We start from the raw sequence: 19,356 nt of genomic DNA, 5'->3' as shown, positions 1-19,356 counted from the left end.
AAGACCCAGTGTGTGAGTTACTGTTAACGTTCACTTGTGCAAAAACAATCTAAGTAAGTATAACCATCCTTGCTGAAGCTGTTGAATCCAGGAACAGCTCATCTGTCTCCTCAAATTAAATCCCATTTCCACGCAGCTGTTTCATGATGGCGTATCAGGATTAGGGATTATCCAGGTGTACGTGCACAAGGCACATTTAAAACACATTCCTATATGATCCTATAACACTTCAGGAGATCCAAGATGAATTTCAGACACTTGTATACAGATGAACGTCTTGAGTCCTAATTTTAAATTTTAATTTGCTTAATTTTACATAAATTACTCATTCCATTCCAAAGTTGACTCATTCCATTAAACGTGGACTAAATAATCTTGTATATCTTCCTAACTTTGCCGCCAGGTAGTGTCCTGTGTGCACATTTCACCAAGGACGTTTTCTCAGTGGAGTCAACTGTAATGTCAGCAGTGAACTGGTTAGTAAAGTAAGTGTGCACAGCTGCAGATACAAACACACAGAAAACATATAGCAAACTTTGCAAGAAAGAAATTGATTGTGATTTAGCATTTGTAATTTGTGCTAAACAGTATCCAGTGTTATTATAATAATATTTGGGCATGGAAAAAATAAAGAAATTCAAATTTACAAACTTGCATAATGTTAACTAAATAGCTAGTCATGTTTAAGCACATTCAGGAATTTATTCTGTTTTTTTTTTTAATTATTATTATTATTGGTAGTAGTAGTAGTAGTAGTAGTAGCTTCAGATTGAATTAAAACCAGCAATAAACAGCAGTGGCAGAAAGAAGAAAATGATAATATAACATAAAAATAGATCATAAATGTGTTTAAATGGAATTAAAATATTATAAAAATAATGTACTAGTAAGACTAGTGATAAAATCTAGTTAAAGTGGAAAAAAACATGTTTTTAGCTGTTTTTTGTTTGTTTGTTTTTTAAATAGTGATAGACTGACCCTGATTACTGATTAATGGTAATGTATTCCAAATTCTGGTGCATAAAAACAAAAGGCTGCTTCACCACATTTTTCTAATTTTTATATGTGAGATGATATTAAGACACAATTTGGAGCATAATTTATCAAGTTTATCAAAATGTTATAGTCAGTTCTAAAGGAAACAGGCAGTGGAGTGATGCTGAAACTGCTCTAAAATGAGCTGTTCTCGCTGTTGCATTAGAAATGTACTGCTGGCATTTATACAGGGAAACGTTCCAAGCGTGTGAAGGAGAGTGATGTAGTTTTTCCAGAGCTCATGAACGTTTTTTAAGTGCTATAGCGGAACATGTTGGTTTCTCGAATGACACAAATACATCCTTATTAGGAACAAATGTGAGTTTTGTCTGTACTTCAAAAATGATATCTGATCATAACACATGAAAATGCAGTGTTTGGCATTTATACTGGAAAATGTTTCATTTTCTATTTTTAAAGTCTAGAAAAAGAAATTAAATGCAACAACTTGTGAAAACAGTCTTGGACACTCCCTTTTTTCCCCTTTGGAGAATCAACTGAAGCCGTTTGCAGACAACACTGTAGATTCCATACAAACTTGCAAATTTATTGACAAGATTATCACCTCTACAATGGGAAATCATTGAACTCGTATTTGGCACATAAATCACATCACCATAATGTGTGATTCAGACATATCAAAAAGATCTGATGCAATATAATCACCCTAGTTAATAAGCCCACTGTCATATTGCCATATTGCCAGAACGATATTGTCGACAGAAGCCCAGAGAGATGTAAAAAGGCAGTGAGATTGCATTTACACCAACTGTCTTTAGTGTTCAGCTCTATAAAACATCCACCATCTGAATTATGGACTGCGTGTGAAGGAGAGTGATGTAGTTCTTCCGGAGCTCATGAACATTTTTAAGTGCTATAGTGGAACATCTTGGTTTCTCGATGACACAAGCACATCCTTACTAGGAACAAAGGTCAGTTTTGTCTACATGTACTACAAACATGATATCTCAACACGTGAAAATATCCTGAATAAAGGTTAATTTATCTAAGTAAGGAATAAAACACTTGGAGGCATGCTGTTAGAGGAAAATAATCAACAGTGGGGTTGTATGATGCAGGTAATGTTACCACCCAAAAGTTGATTATTTTCCAATCACAGCACATCCTGAAGTGTTTTATTCCTCTTACACCTCAACAGTTTGCTAATGATTATTTTTATTTATTATTCAACGTCATACTTTTATCCATTTATAGTTACATTTACCATTGTGGAACATTTTTACAAAACAAATTAGTTCCTATTTTCACGTTATAGCAGCTATAAACAGTCGTTCCATAACCAGCCTCTCTTTAGTTCTCTCTTGAAGTTTATGTTACAGAGAAACTTAAAAACACAAACTCCTCCATCTTGAAGAATCTCCTTTGGTGTTACAAAGTGCCGATGCTGGAGACTCCTTCTGTAAATGTTAAATTAACATCTCTCACCGAAAAACGTCACCACGTCAATGATTATACACGTTCCCTTTGTTAAAAAGCAATCTTTAATCTGTTTAATCTGTTAATTATTAGTCTTAGATTATGTAGCTCGTCCCTTAATTAGCCATTACAATAGAAACGATAGCGTATTATAATGAGTCCATTAATATAAATCAGTGATTCGCCTTGTAGCTGGCACTACTTTCAGAAACACCTTCTAACCAATCAGAGTCAAGAATTCAACAGCACTGTATTTATCATATTATGATAAAACAAAAATATGATCATTATGCATATTTCTAGTCATTTTTTCTCAAACTTAAAGCGCCTTGTTCTATTAGCATTTGCTTCGTTCTACAAATAAATCAACCAAGAAAATTTTCCAGCCAAAAGAATATAATTTCACGCTTGAAATGAGTAAAATTGTCTGATATAGGCTTAGTAATTTTATGTTTGTTTTATTGCAGTGTCATCATGAGAAGTGTTAGATATATTTGCCTTTATCCAAGATATTTTCATTTGCTAAGATATCTTTTGTTTTCAGTGTTTTGATAAAGTGTCCTTTAATACAGATTTCATTTTGAGGCGTAGTGCGAGAGCGCTAATAGATCAGCTCTCCTGCGTAAGCACACAGACGAGCTGGAAGACTGCTCTTGGTCCTTTTTTTTGAGGCTGTTATATCCTGCTGTGGCTGAAAAGGTAAAATGTCACTGAAAGTGTTTTATCGTCCTATAAAGATTAAACTATGGCTTTTGGCTCTGCGCTTCCTGGGGTCGTCACACGGAGCTGAGCTTCACCAGGCCGCGTACTGAATCCTCGTGCAGCGAGTCCTGGCTGGCCGGGTCGTACAGCTGCGCCAGGTGGGCAGCGCAGGGCAGCGCCATGGCCGGGGAGGGCATCTCCTCTGGGCTGGCAAAGGCCTCGTGGCTGAGCTGGTGGTGGTGGCAGAGGCTTTCAGGGTCATGTAAAGCCAAAAGCTCACCTCCGCAGCCCAGACTGGTGGTGGAGGAGGGCAGCGAGGGGTGAAGTGAGCATGGCACACCCACTGACGGTTTGACCTGCAGGACAGCGCCTCCGCTCAGCAGCACCGGCTGGGCGTGAAGGAGAGGTGTGGTGGCAGCCTGCAAAACAAATTTGGTGCTCTGGATGCACTGATCTTGGTGACACTTGGAAAGAGGGGAAAAAAATGAGAAATGTGTTAAACAAGAAACCTGTATTTCTCTTTAAGAGAAGATGAGCATGAGATGAGTTTAATGCTGGATCTGTTCTGGAAAGCTTGAGGTTATGAAGATCATAACAGAATTTGTAGACTCTCCCTGCTGTTTTGCAATATTATTGCAGCTTAACAATGTCATTCGAAGCAAGTATATGAAAATGTGGCCAAGATTTTGGGTGAGATAGACTTTCACTGTTACCTTTATTAGCATCAAACTAAATAAGTAAACTGAATTATTCCTTTAATAATTATTGACTTTTATTTCATGCACACATCTTACCATGTGACTCTGGAGCTGAGTTGTAGGACATGCGTTAGTCCCATTTGACTGAGCTGCTGGCTGTGGGGCGTCTGGTTCTACAAGACCTCTCCTGTCAATCAAACTGAAGGACAGAGAGAGACAGAGAGAGAGAGAGAGATGGAGAGAGAGAGAGACGGGAGCAATTAGCTGCTTTGAGCAAAAAGAGTGTGTGAGTCACTGAGCGTGGGTGAACACTGAAGAATGAATGAGCTTGAGGGAATCAAGAGGGTCTCTGCCTCTGCCTTCCTGTGTGTGTGTGTGTGTGTGTGTGTGTGTGTGTGTGTCTCGCAAGGCACTTCCTCCCACTCCACATGCCCACACATGAAACAGATGGCAGCCACTTGTACCAGCCCTGATCCAGCTCTGTTTTGATGTGAAACTTGCTAATGGTGTGCAAAACTCTGTGTGTGTCTTATAAACCTCCTCTACATAAAGCAGAGGTGCTGAGGCTCATTCTTAACGATACTAATGATTTTCCACTGCACAGTTTAGTTTAAACACGCCTGGCTCTGATCTTCAGACGCTTCAGATTAAGACTGGAACTAAACTACGTAGTGTTTATGCGGGAATGGAGCAGAGCTGCCGTGATATAAACTATAATCAGTGAGGAAGAGAGAAGAGAAGCACCTGGCACGCCTGAGATACAATCTAACTATGGATAAGTTCCAGATGCTCAAAGTCACATCTTGGGGTAGGCAATGTTACAGACTGACTACGTCATAATAGACTTTACTCAGATATCAGGATGACTAAAAATTCCTGCCAGATTTACAAAAGCTTCATTGCCTTTGTACTCACATGCATATGTTAATAAATGTCAGTTGCCCATAAGTTATCAAGCACATTCATGGCACAGATGAGGCAAAGAAGCAATGCTCACAGACAGCTGAAAATAACGAATGATGATTAAATGGTGCTAAATCTTCCAGTAATGCAGCTCAGCCACATTGCAACACTGGCTACTATAGACACACATCAAGCCTTCCACTTTTTATAGGGTGCCATTACTTTTGCCCTACGTGAATGGCTCTTCTATTTTTGTCTTAATTTGCTTTGGATTGCTGTCTTTCAAGTCATTAATATGAAATGACTGGGTTTCAAAAAACTTTCATTAAATTTTCTTGTGCAATTGAAATAAATTTTATATGCCAATTATACGATTTGACTCCTTGTATATGAACTCTAATTGATTTAGAAATAAATTTAATAATTGAGGCCCACTGTTATTCAGATTAGCCAGTAGATGACTAGGTATTAAAGCTGCAGTCTGTAAAGATGTTTCTATATCTATATAATCATGCAGTTTTAAAGATACTTTAGAACAACTGGGATTCTGCATTGCCATGCAATGGATCGAACTCACAAGTTTCTTTATTTCAGGTTACTTTATATATATTTCTAGCCTGGAAATTAGCTCCGCCCCTAGTCAGAGACACTCAGCTCTGCCCCTTTTTCCCTAAATGGCATTTCATGAGGCAAGTTTCAATACTAATTTTTAAAATTACTGACTTCCCCCATGACTCAGAAGTACTTAACACCATCATCACACAAGTGGCCACTTGCCAAACAATGGCGGGAGTGGATTTTTTAATGGGAATGCACTTGCCCTCGGTAATAAGCAGAAACATGCATGAAGTGATTTCCTTAGTAATTTGCGCACTAGTTTGCTACATAAAGCCCAGTTTGACTGTAACAAATCAAATGTTGAATATACTAATTACCTCAAAGTATTTTATTGCTTTTGCTTACACTTATGAACAGATTTATCCACCAAAAAAATGAGTCAAATTAATTTTTGTTCCAGATATTCACATTTATGTTGACCTGATAAACTTTACTTGAGCTAATGCAGTAATGGAACAGCCCTTATGGTGGCATCAGTGATTCCCTAAAGGGGAAATAGTGAGGGCAATTCAAGGATGATGCACTCAAAATTTTTAGAAAACTATGAGGCAGAAATGCAAAGAGGACAGTTTTGTTTTTTAGTGGTTGCTCCTGTGACGATTGTTCTGGTGGTTCAGAGATGCAAGGCACTGCAGTAAGTTAGCTTATTAGTGTGAAATGCTACAGTTCAATCTGTGATGCAACCACAACCTGAAAGCATAGTGCAGATCAGGGGTATTCAACTAAAACTGATGAAGGTTGACAGCTTTAGATAGAGGTCTGGATTAGCAGCTAACATGAGTGAACAGTGTTAACAACAACCATTTAATGCTTAAGCTTTAACTACTACGTTATGGGTATAAAGAAGACAATTTGAAATAATTATTTTCGTTCATTATTTTCGTTTTCTTGAACAGATGAAACACAACTGTTGTGAATTTGATGCTGGGAGAATACTTACATACTACACATACTTCTTTGTCCATTCGTTTTTTAAGCTTTCTGTTTTCACTGTAAAAATTTTTTAAACACGCCATGTCATCTGTTCGCTAGTCAGACCAGAGAGAGTACATGAAATAAGAAGCTGGTCTGTGGACGTATGAGCTGCCTTTCATCTCAATTGTTTACAACAGTTTCCAATTAGTGTACATAAATGCATATGATTGGAATGAAGTGAATAGTGGATCTGCTACAGAAGCCAAAAAAAAAAAAAAAAAAAAAAAAAAAAAAACAGCTTTCTTTCCTGTACTTTTTTATTTTGGTCTGCTGGAATACTTCTCAGGACCACTGTCCGCCAGTCCATGATGCACTCCAGTAGGTTACTGTCCAAACCATGTAGCAAGTAGGGTGAATAGAGCAAAAGGGCATGTGTTAGCTATTAAAAACTAGCTTTATGTATTTAGCTCTTGGTTGCATTGCCATGTTTTTGTATACCAGTAGAGGTGCACTTGAATGTAAAAACTTCAGAATTACAAATGTGCATGTGAAGGCTGCACAGTAAGAGCTCTTTCTTAAACACTAGCATGCTGAGGCTACTACAGCACAACCTGCTCGCTAAGAGAATCTCATAAAGCTGCTCGTAGAGAGTCTAGAGACACATCAGTCATATTCATACACGAGCTAACTGCTGAGCTCATCACGAAGCCTAATCAGTTCCCTGAATCAGTGAGTGAATATAATTACCTCCTGAGCATGCAGATGAAGATCTCAGATGAAAAAAGATTTTTGTTTCCCCTTTACAATAAGCAACAGCATTGTGATTTATTGAAGAGAAAAAAACAGCAGAAATAAAGAATGGCAGAATAAAAGACTGGGGTTGAGTGACACTGGCTCACCTGGGTGGTAACGGGCTACACAGAGCAGCGCAGCAGTTGGTGAGGATGTTGCCGTAGCTGTAGGGGTTGTAGTTATCTTTGCCTCGTTTGGATGACCATGAACCTTTAATCTGAAACACACACATGCATGAAGATGTGATATGGTGTACTGGAATCAGAGTATACAGTAAAAAGGAAATCATTATACTGCTGATGTTTTGCTTTAACAGCTGGAGAGGAAAAAGTAGAGTAAATTATATTTAACTGAAATGTTGAAATATCTGAATCAATAAAAATACAGTAAAAAAAACAGAAGTCAAGATTCTTATTATTTAATTGGTAGATAATTAGTAATTACTAATTAATCTACAACATAGCTAACATGACATTTTAAAACAAATTAATCCAAATAATAAACAGAATTTACATATTTCATCCACATTTACTGCATGTATACACTGTACACACCAATTAATTCATAATATAAAGAACAACTGAAACAAAACAAAATGGCTGCAACATTACCCTTACCATTACCTACTCAATTACATCTGTATGGATTCTCATAATGTTATGAATTAGATTTTTTTTTAATAGTTAATAAATAAAGCTAAAATATAGAAACATGATTGATTGAACTGGTAGCCAGGCAAAAGACACTAAGTCTGGATACAGATGTAAGGAGTGAAAATTAAAATTAGTTCAATAAAAAATATACATCATAAAAATTGTGCTACAATGTTTTAAAACAGTTACTTACAGTTTTTTTAACATACAGGATCAAAATCCAAGCATTTCTGCATTGTTCTGATAAACTACTAAAAGCCAAGATCCTCTTAACAAATACATTTTAATAAATAATAAAATTCTAACATTGAATGTCATCCTGAATGTGTAAGCACATACTGTGATGTGGTAAGAATCATCATATTGTCTGGAAGGTTGAATTTTTTCATAATGTTCCACCCCTTAATATAACACTTCAAGTTCTGGATATAGTTATGAGCTAAAAATAAGGTTTCTTTCAGTCATGGGGCTTTAAATCTCACAAATGGACATTTGTTTCTTGTTTCCTGTTTTACAATTGACAATCCAGCAACACACACACACACACTTCCTCTGGGCCAAATAAAGCCTGCTTCTCAATCTATCATACCTCTCCTGCATTTCCTTTGATCAGATCTTTGAGTTTAATATGGCTAGATACACAAGCACTGGGTTATGTAACTGCCTGAAATATCTGCTGTATATTGTGTTTATATATATATATATATATATATATATATATATATATATATATATATATATATACAGGAAATGAAATTGTAGCATTGGCCATGACTGCATGTGATAATAATATGGAGTTCATTTCTTGTTAAAAGTAATCATACCTAGTCCATAGGCAATTTCATTAAACTGTGTTCTGATATTTTTTTTATGTTTTTGTATGTTTCTCATGAATTTTGTTAAAATGATTGATACATTCAGGTTGTACTTTAATTTTCACTTTTTGGAGTTTATGGAGTTTATGGAGATTACTGTCTTAACAGTTTGTAGTCACAACTCATTTAGTTTCAGCCCTGTCCCCTTCAGCTCTCTGGAGCCATCCACCTGACCCCTCCCCTTTCAGCTCTCTGGAGCCATCCACCTGACCCCACCCCTTTCAGCTCTCTGGAGCCATCCACCTGACCCCACCCCTTCAGCTCTCTGGAGCTATCCACCTGACCCCACCCCTTTCAGCTCTCTGGAGCCATCCACCTGACCCCACCCCTTCAGCTCTCTGGAGCCATCCACCTGACCCCACCCCCTTCAGCTCTCTGGAGCCATCCACCTGACCCCACCCCTCTAGCTTTCTGGAGCCGTCCACCTGGCTCCGCCCCTCCCAGCTCTCTGAAGCCATCCACCTGGCCCCACCCCTCCAGCTCTCTGGAACCATCCACCTGGCCCTGCCCCCTCCAGCTCTCTGGAGCCATCCACCTGACCCCATCCCTTTAGCTCTCTGTATCCATTCACGTGGCCACGCCCCTTTAGCTCTCTGCAGCAGTCCACCTGGCTCCAACCCTTTAGCTCTTTGGCGCCATCCACCCATCCCTGTCTCTTCAGCCCTCCGAAGCTATCCATCTGGCCTCACCCCCCTTTAGCTCTCTCGAGCCATCTACCCAGCCCTGCCCCTTCAACCCTCTGGAACTATGCACCTGGCCCCATCCCCTTCAGCTCTCTGGAGCCCTGCCTTCTCAGCCCTGTCGTGGTGATGGAAACCATGTTTGAGGTTAAATACACAATATGTGAAAGAACAGTCTCAAGAATTTTTAGAAACGTGGGTCATCTTTAGCCCATTCTCAGAAGTGGGGGTCATGTTTAGACCATGATGGAGGTTCTGAGTGGTAAAGATTAAGGGTGTTGAGCAGTGGGGTTTTAGTGGCTGACCTTCCTGACCTAGTGATAGGAAGTTTGTGATTAGAAGTTTGAAATCCCAGGGTTACCATAGAACCAGCATTGGGCCTGCTCAGCTGTATGCTGCTATGGTATCCCATCTCAATTGTAAGACACTTTAGATAAAAGCAACTGCCAAGTGAATAAAATGTTCAACAAGAAAATAGCCCTTTATAAAGCCCTTTATAAAGGGCTATTTATAAGAAAGAAAGAAGAGTGTGAGTTATAGAGAGGGAGTAAGTGAGTGATGACTGTGATACTCACGTCCTCGTTCGTGGTCAGGTTGGAGCTGATCAGGTAGGTGTGGAAACCCGACAAACCCACGATGGACCAGATGGAGAAAAAACACACGACCACCTCCAGAACAGTGTGCCAGTAAAGGAAAGGAGAACACAGCAAGGTTTCCATGGCAACACAGCCTTGTCTTTCTCTATCCTCACACACACACACACACACACACACACTCTTCCTTCTTCTTGTGTCTCTTCCTGACACAATAGAATTAGTATTGTTCAATCGTACTGCAAACAGCTGGATTAAGTCCAACAGCGCGATATGTTCCTCTCACAGCAGAGCTAATGATCCATGTGTGTTATAGCCACTGACACAGGCTGTGTCATATCAGACATGGACACTAATACAAATAAAGAGTTTTCAAGCCAAAGGTTTTCTATCCCTGATTGGACCCTGGTGGTGGTCTAGACACTGCTGTAAAACCCTGTCTCAGATACCTCTACTCATGCAAAAAAAAAAAATAAAAAAAAACCCAAAATCTGGCAACCTCAGAATGCATGATTTACATGCAGGTAATTTTGATAATCAATAATGGGCCACTCAGAAAACCAACCTGCATAAACCAACTATGAATATGAGGATCTTTCTCTGTGATAAATGTCAATATATCTTTTTAATTCACTGACTAAATATGGAGCACTGTTGATATTGCGCTTTGGTGGATGTCTTATTCCACGTTAACACTGCTACTATTAAAAAATTGTTGTTTGTTGTTCTATTAGGGTGGAGAGATACTAGGATGCTAGCTTTGTCTTTCCAGATAATAATCAGAAGATATTGTAATATTATTTTGATACCAAGCTAGGCTAGGACAAAAACATCACAGACTTGTTTTAATCACATTTCCTTTATATCTTTGTTGAGGACTCTATATAATCAACTGTTACCTCATTGGGAGACGTATACCTCCCAAATCCCAGTTTAACCCCTAAATGGCAGTGGTGACTGTTTCTGCTTAGTTTTTAACCCAATTTAGCTTTTTAGTTCATGAAAAGTTCAGTTGCCCCACTTTTACCTTTAAGCTCTGAAAGAGTTTTTTTTTGTGAACTACAGCAGGGATTCTCAGCTCCTGAAGAAATTTACATTACTGCTAAGATAGCGTATGCAATCCAGTTAATCAGCTAGCTATCAGGCCTTTCACAAATCAAGTCATTTTTAACGTGTCATTTCCTGGACTGGGGTTGCTCTACCACTGGACTACAGCAGGGGGGTCTGGGGACTCACAGGAGTCTATGATTTTTTATTTTTTTTTCTATTTACAGATGTGGAAGTCACAACCCATTATTATCAGTTACTATATGTAATACTGAGTTCTAATAAGCATTAGTCTGTTTGACTGGTCACTTAAATTGAATGGGTTTATTCCAAGTTTCAATAACTCAAAAACAAGTAGCCTATAACAAAGTCAACTAGGAAAGCGCAGGATAAAAAACACTATGGCTGTAAGTAAATTGCTGTTAATTGTGATCTGTGCTACTTGATTGTAACTTGCTAATTTACCCAACACTGTCACTGTGGTAAGTGTTTTTTTTAATGTACTATTTAATAACAGTTTATTAACAGTTTGGTGCCATCAGTAGCCATGTTGGTATTGTCTGTAAGTTGCTACAAGCCCCACCCTTCTGTCCTGTGGTGCATGATGGGACAGGTTAGTGCTGAAAAGTGTCCGTCGCTCCACACTTCACTTGTTCGGTAGTCAACATATAATAGTGCACATGTACATGATTTGAGACACAGCTTTAGTCCGAGTGTGTGTGTGTTTGTGTGTGTGTCGTTAGGCAGTAAGTGATGCCTGACAAGCTGATAATTTGTTGAAAGCAGCAGGTGGACTTCAGCTAATGAACTTAGCCATAGGGAGCCTCATCAGTATCAAAAAGTAGTGGAAAGTAGTGGAAATCATCTGCTTCTCATTTTCTTTCTCATTGAACTCCACTTCTGTCTGTACACAGCTTTATCTTTACATAAAGAACAAAAGTGGGTGTTCTCTCAAACCTCCTCTGTGACATTGCTCTTTGTCATTGGGGTTTGGAGGTGTGAAGGCCAGAAATAGACTGTTAGCATGCATCCTCCCACTCTCCCTTCAGCCCACACACACACACACACACACACACACAGACACACATACACACAGTTTTTTCAGAAGGATATCTGGCTGGGCTGTCTTTGAGGGCGGTGAGAAACCCGGTCCGATTGGATCCTGCAGAAATTACATGAGTTATAGAATGAACAGAAACCATTCATATCCAACATTCATTTATTTATTTATTCATATAAAAACAGTTTTTATATTATTCACCTGTCTAAACAAAGCAGCAAAATGCTCCATATAATGACGAAAGGAGTGTAGATATGGTTTAGAAAGGTTTACTACAAACAAGTACTTTTATTTGGAGTACATTCTGGTGTTTCCCACCTCTAAGAGTGCTTTCATACCTATTTGTCTGTTTGCTGTTTGTTTGAGTCCAAATCAGAGCAAAAAAGATACATTTGGTTTGTTTTCTATTTTGAAAACATATTTTTGATTTCACTCTGCACGCTATTAAACTAACCAAAAAAGGGGCGTGAGGGGCGTGGTAAACCTTCATTCATTGGTCAGAAATACTGAGACAGAAAAGGTAAACAAACATTGCTAAGTGCACTTAGAATTAACACTGCACAAAAAAACACAGCGATGGGATAATCAGATGATTAGTTACTTATATAAATAACTACTTGAAAATATTTTCTCTTTTTGTACGTCGGTCCAAATATCCAGAATATTTCTGCAGCACTACAGCGCTGTCATTTGTCTCAGTTTGTGCCTCAGTCAGTTTAATAGCTCGCAGCTACAAAAAAAAAAAAACAACAACAACTTTGAAACCCAAAATACACAGCATGTACAGTATGTTTCACTATCCGTATCTGGGTCGATTCATTTTAAATCATTTTCTCACAGCAATCAATCTGTGCTAGAGAACCAGACCGAGACCACATCACTCAGACTCTCTCGGACTGCTCGTTCTGGTCCGGACCTGAATGTGATTGTTGTGTTCTCACCTGTACAAACCATACTGATGGGAAAAATGCAGCAGGGTTTGATTTCACCAAGTTCAACCAAGTTCGAGCTGTAATTCACTGATGAGTTGAAACAGGAGGAAGGAAAATGCAGTGTATGTCTGTATAAAACCAGGGTTGAGAAATATTGAACTAGAGAATACATAACTGAAGATAGCACTATTGATTAATTAAAGTCTAGTGTGTTCTCACTGATCCTAAACACAATAACACATAAAGCACAGATGGACGTACGAACTGACTCAACATCGGGGATTAGTCATTACGAGACAATGATCACTGTGTGTTAGAATCTGATTTTGAGGCTGGGCTGGAATGATTATCTTTACCCATTATGATGTGGTGTGTGTAAAAAAAAAAAAAAAAAAAAAAACACACTGATCTACTCACAGTCCAGTCATGACTGCCTTCATTTTAAACATAGTTTAACAAGAGTCTTGTGAAAAATCACTGCACTTTAAAAGCCGGGAGAGAAAACGCTGGACTTCTGTCTCATATTTCATCTCTTTAGCCATGAGCTTTTCTGAGTGCTAATTATCTGTAATGCAATCAAAACCATACAGAGGCAGAGTCACAGCTAAACATGACTTATGCTTGGACTGGTAAAGCCATGGCTTTCTGGAGAAAGCATTTAGGGCTACATGTCTGCTGAGACTGATGCAGTAAACAGTAGCTAGCTCCGTTCTGTGACCTATAAAGTGCTTGCTGGGACAGGAAATTGGCTCATCAGCAGTGTTCAGACTCCTCAGGTCTCCTGGACTGCCTCCAGAGCTGATCGATGTGGAGAACCGGGGCTAATCCATTTCAAACAATCACACACCACATCACACTGGAGGCTGCACCAGCTCCAATATGATATATTCCATAAGAATATAGACAGGTGTTTTAGACTTTAGCTAAAATAGATTTCACAGTAATTGTTACAGTCATATTTTAGTCATTTGTTTATTGTTAATTTTAGTTTAGATTTAGTTGATGAAAAACTACAGCAATTTTAGTCCACTAAAACTGAACAAATTTGAACCGTTTCCCTCTCAAACTTCCCCAATATGCTCGTTTTTTAACTTTACAAATATACACTACATTGCCAATACAGGCTTACTAAAGCCTTTCTCCTTCTCCTTTGTTGTGCATTTGTTAAATGGCTGAAACTATGGCACAGCTACTACCGTGGCTCGAAAACACAACAGCTTCATAGTTGCTTAATGACTTTATGCCAATAAACAAATTTAAGACGCATCATACACTTAGGAAAAATAAATTAATTTTAGTGATGTTGGTGAGGGTTCATCACGAATCATGCTAGTTCTAGGTAGCTACTACTATATTAGCCTAACAAGACAGGAGGAGAAGCAGTTTTTCCTAAACATTTTATTCACAATATAATGTCACTATAGTCAAAAAGGTTGCTAACTAAGGAATACTGCAGCATTTTATCCAACTAGGAGGTTTTAGCATACACACGCAGATCATGTGTCCTACTGTCTTAACTTTTTCCACAATCAGCACGCAAATATGAAGTTTCACTTTTGTCCAATCAGCCAATTCTGACGCTCTCATAGACATTTCATCATCGAGACACAGTCAGTAGTTCCTAAACACTAATTATTTTGTACTGAAAGAAAACATCCACAATGTAAACAATAGTGCTGAACTGATTCAGTGCTACCTGATATAATATATTCCAGCATTTCTTTTTACTCTCCTACATGTGTGTAGAGTCGAGTATGAACACACCTGACACTCAATAATAATCTAGAATAGTACATAATTGTGTGATTCGTGAAGACACGAATTGAAATATATTTAAATATAAATATGAAAAAGTTAAATATAATTAAATATATAAATTTAAATATAAATATATATTATAAAAATATATAAGTATAATATGTACAAACAAATATATATTTAAATATATTATTTAAATATTTACACTCACCATCCACTTTATTGGGAACACCTGGACACCTGCACATTTATGAAGTTAATGAGTAAATGAATCTAATCTGCCAATCATGTGGCAGCAGCACAATGCATAAAATCTTGCAGATACAGGTCAAAAGCTTCAGTTAATGTTCACATCATACATCAGAATGGGGAAAAAGTGTGATCTCTATGACTTTGACCAGGGCATGGTTGTTGGTGCCAGATGGGCTGGTTTGAGTATTTTAGAAATTGCTGATCTCTGGGAATTTCACACACAACAGTCTCTAGAGTTTATACAGAATGGTGCAAAAAAAAAAAAAAAAAGAAAAATCCTTTGTGCAGAGGGGTTTCTGTAGGCTGAAACGGCTTGTTGATGAAAGAGATCAGAGGAGAATGACTAGACTGGTCTGAGCTGACAAGAAGTCTATAGTAACTCAAATAAGCACTCTTTACAACCGTGGTGAGCAGAAAAGCATCTCAGAATGTGCAACACATCAAACCTTGAGGTGGATGGGCTACAACAGCAGAAGACCACATCAGGTTCCACTCCTGTTAGCCAAGAACAAGAATCTAAGGCTATCATGGGCACACACTCACCCAAACTGGACAGTTGAAGACTGAAAAAGACCAGATGTTACTATTAAAGTGGATGGTGAGTGTAAATATTGTGATATTTTGTGGCAGTTCTAGCTCTGTGGTTCAGGTCCTATGGGTTCTATGCTAGTGGCTGCCAAGTGACTAAATGTTGGTTTGACTCATGAAATATGAAATTGACTAAAAGTACAGAATATCATCTTTAATTGAAGCTGTCGTATTAATAAATAAACTAGAGATGCAATGATACCCTGTATTTCAGACTGAGTATGAGTATAAGTACATGTGCACATGGTGTGTACTCATCAATATTGATACCAAAATGAGTAATCTACTTAGTATTAATAAATCAGGGGCCTCAATAAAACATAACATTTAGCACTGTTTATGTTGGTTGCTGCTGTCTGCTGCTATCAGTGAACTCCTTGTGCAATTCATCTTTCAATTTATAAATTTGAATAGCTCTTTGATTCGCGAGCAAATTGTAGACCCTGGTGAGTGAGGAGAAAAGAAAAGGGTCCATGTCTCAGTTCTCAGTGCTCACAGAACTGAAATGCTGTCATATGTTTCTCTGCACACTCCTCCACGCTCACGAATACCTTTGTGTGTGTAATTCTCAGCGTTATAAGATGTTTTCCCAGAATACTTGTATTGTAGGAAGAGGCTGGAGTTCTTCCAGCATTAGCACAGATTGCAGTCTGCACTGTTTTGATCATTAATCACGAAATACATCCTGTCATTCATTCTTTAGCATAGCAACCTACACTACGTTTATGTCACATAGTACCACGTGGTATTGGATGCTGGTATCAGAGCATTTTGTAGGAATAAGGTTAAATGGGGATAGTATAGGATATTACTAGTATCTGTATGGATACATATAAACCATAGACATAATTTTATCACTGTTTCATTTCAAATTCAATCTGCTAGTGTGAAAAAATCAAAAATCTTGTTGTTCTTCAATTCCATGTGGACTGCAGTCAGTGCACTATGCTGTAATCACTTTTTAGGGCTGACAGTGAACAGCAGTGGAAGATCAGAATTAAAGTAGTGATGCTAAAAGTGAGCAGGCTGAAGTGTAAATCCCTGTGCACCCCTGACAGTCGGAGTGTTGAGTGGGAGCCTGCGTGGGCTGTAAGCGTTACTCACTCAGAATGACGTGGGTGATGACGAAGGCGAAGATAAAGATGGTGAGGAAGGAGAGCGAGAGGATGAACAGGTAGAAGAAGCGGTAGTTTCGCTTTCCCACGCAGTTGCCTACCCAGGGGCAGTGGTGGTCAAAACGCTCTGCAGGAAAATACAAAAAACAGAGACTTTTCATTGGCCTATTTTTTTTAATAGCAAATACATTCTCAGACATTGTTATATGACATTATATCATAGTGCTGCTGAATCTGATGGGTCAGAAGGTGTTGTTTTATTTTCTACAACAGCAGCTCTAACATTCTAATAATTTATCATTTGTTGCTATAGTAACAACTTACACAGATATTGTTATCTAACACTAAAAAAAAACGTTATTTAATGGAGGAAAACGTATTGTATGTTTTCTGACACAGGAGAGTCTTCGGGATAGAGGACTTTATGCTTTCTGGTTTCTCAGTAAAATGACCAGCTGTGTTTTTTTGTCTTATTAACTTCAAAAAAGAGGAAAAAAACAGAACCTGGTGAAAGAAGGAGTGTTTATAACTGTTTATGCTTTATACTTTACTTAAATTAAATAGTATTGAGCTATTCAAGGGTTTGTTGATTTAAAATTTTAGCTTCATTCAACCCATTTTAAACATAGGTTAAAAAATCAGTGATTAACCTTATCCAGGGATTGATTGTAAAAAGTAAAAAAAAAGAAGAAGAAGAAGAAGAAAGAAGCAATAGTCTTTTTTTGTGAGATCAAGCATTACTACTCTTTCCCTATTTGAGTAAAACCAAGCATAAAAACATTTCTCTAAGGGCTCCCATGTATTCTGAAAATTCCCCCCACCTCAGCTGCAAGATTAAAATGAATCCATAAATGAATTTGAAATTGAGTTAAAAGTAATAGAGCTACAGCATTAAAGTTAATCTAAAACCAGGATTAAAGTATGTCTTCAATGGTTAAAGGTCAAACACCAAAACCTTAAGGGTTTTTGATTGTCCCTGTGGAGGAACCATTAAAGGTTCTATGTAGAACTCTATAAATGTTTCCTTTTTACGAAAGTGTTGACAACTAAGAGTGAAGAACTCTTAATTATACAAAGAGTTTCTCTTTTTTAACGGTGTACAGTAAACACTAATGGGTCCCCAGCTAGCTGAGTTGGTAGAGCATGGGACTCTTGATCTCAGGATCATGAGTTTGAGCCCCTCGCTGGGCACCAACCCCAGCTACTGGGGGGTGCAAGGGCTAGTGCACTCTCAGTGCTGACCCCAAGCCTGGATAAATGGGGAGGGCTGCAACAGGAAGGGAACCCAGCGTAAACCTGTGCCAAATCAATATGCAAACTATAGATCCACTGTGGCGACCCGTAGTGGGAACAGCCAAAACAGCAACAACAGCAAACACTAATGTAACTTACCCACGCAGTTGTCACACAGGCTGCAGTGTGAGGCTCTTGGTGGTCTAAAGATTTTGCAGGTGAAGCAGTATTTCAGTTTGACCGTCTGGCCATTGATTAGCACCTCTCTGGTCCTGGGAGGAGGCCGTGAGCTTGCACCACTCACTCCGTTAGCTGCATCTGTGAACCACAGAGCAATACAATGTCTGAACCATTTCTCACACTAATCCACAGAATGGCAACATTTTGATCCTGTCCTAAAGAATAACAACAGAACAGAGTTCAGCGTTTTCCTCTCAGTCCAGGCAGGAGGAGGTTGAGGCGAATGAAAAGAGGAGTCGAGTTTGTGCCAAATGGTGAAGATGTTTTTCCCGAAAATCAAACAATTATTAGAAACTGTACATTATTAAAATTAGTTTATGATATTGCTGTCACAATTTCCCCCTTTGTGTCGCAGTTGCCATGGTGACTAACGCCATGTGCCCATGTTTGTTTTGGTTCCTGTTCCTGTCTTCTCTCTGCTCCTGTCCTGTCAGTGGTTTAGTTCCCTATTCTCCTGCTGTTTGTTTGTAGCATATAGGTTTACTGTACATTTTTGTCCAAGTCCATGCCTTGTTTTTCCTGTTTCTATGTATTTTCTTGTTCTGCATTTTCCTGGTTAAGACTCTTGCCTGTTTCCCTCAGTTATGATTATGAATTAATCCTTGTTTAGCTTTGCCTGCCTGTTTTTTTTTCACCCCCGCTATGGTCTTATATTATGATTCTTGGTTTACACACTTGCCTCCTGCCACCACCACACCAGTACAGTTACATATTAAAAGTTTCTTTAAACCCCTTTTTATCCCCTTTATATCACGTGAAGATGTACGTTTCCTGCATACACTACACCAACAGTTTCACTGGAAATTTACACACTTACTTTCCTTTAAACTATATAATGAGTCATATGAGCTCACTAATTAGCTAGCAGAGCTGTCATGTAAAGATGGAGGTGTTGTTACATAAAACCCAATTTAAACATATAAAGTTATATATTTGAAGCATTATGTTTAACTGGTCCTGATGTTTTATTTATTTATTTATTTATTTTAAAAGGGAATTATAGCAGCCTTCTGTTCCTGAACACTTTCCCATGGCAAAAACTTATAAGAACACTGACTTCACACTTCACCACTGACTGTTAAAAAAGCACTGACACTGGAGACTCCTTCCAAAAATGTTAAATAAATGTCTTAAAGAAACCGTCACCACGTCAATGATTATAAGTTTTTGCTTTGATAAATAATGACACATTTTTAAGCCATTTATTGTTCGTCTTTTTTGCAGAGCGTC

General features: G+C 38.3%; 1 protein-coding gene across 2 annotated transcripts in view; it reads right to left on the bottom strand.

Annotated features, from left to right (window-relative positions):
* Window positions 1–1,557: 1,557 nt before the first annotated feature.
* zdhhc14 (zinc finger DHHC-type palmitoyltransferase 14) overlaps window positions 1,558–19,356 on the bottom strand; it is a 32,084-nt gene continuing 14,285 nt past the window's right edge. For both annotated transcript variants that reach the window (XM_034313843.2, XM_026923482.3), the window contains 7 exons: window positions 18,046–18,204; window positions 16,643–16,780; window positions 12,062–12,110; window positions 9,884–9,986; window positions 7,208–7,317; window positions 3,969–4,071; window positions 1,558–3,638 (listed from right to left, as the gene is read on the bottom strand). In XM_034313843.2, the coding sequence (XP_034169734.1) occupies window positions 3,249–3,638; window positions 3,969–4,071; window positions 7,208–7,317; window positions 9,884–9,986; window positions 12,062–12,110; window positions 16,643–16,780; window positions 18,046–18,204 (1,052 nt within the window). In that variant the 3' untranslated portion in view covers window positions 1,558–3,248. The remainder of the gene's footprint in view (window positions 3,639–3,968; window positions 4,072–7,207; window positions 7,318–9,883; window positions 9,987–12,061; window positions 12,111–16,642; window positions 16,781–18,045; window positions 18,205–19,356) is intronic.

Source organism: Pangasianodon hypophthalmus, chromosome 19 (genome assembly GCF_027358585.1).
Source record: "Pangasianodon hypophthalmus isolate fPanHyp1 chromosome 19, fPanHyp1.pri, whole genome shotgun sequence".
Taxonomy (NCBI): domain Eukaryota; kingdom Metazoa; phylum Chordata; class Actinopteri; order Siluriformes; family Pangasiidae; genus Pangasianodon; species Pangasianodon hypophthalmus.
Note: the sequence above shows the minus strand (reverse complement) of the source record. Positions and strands in the feature narration are given on the sequence as shown.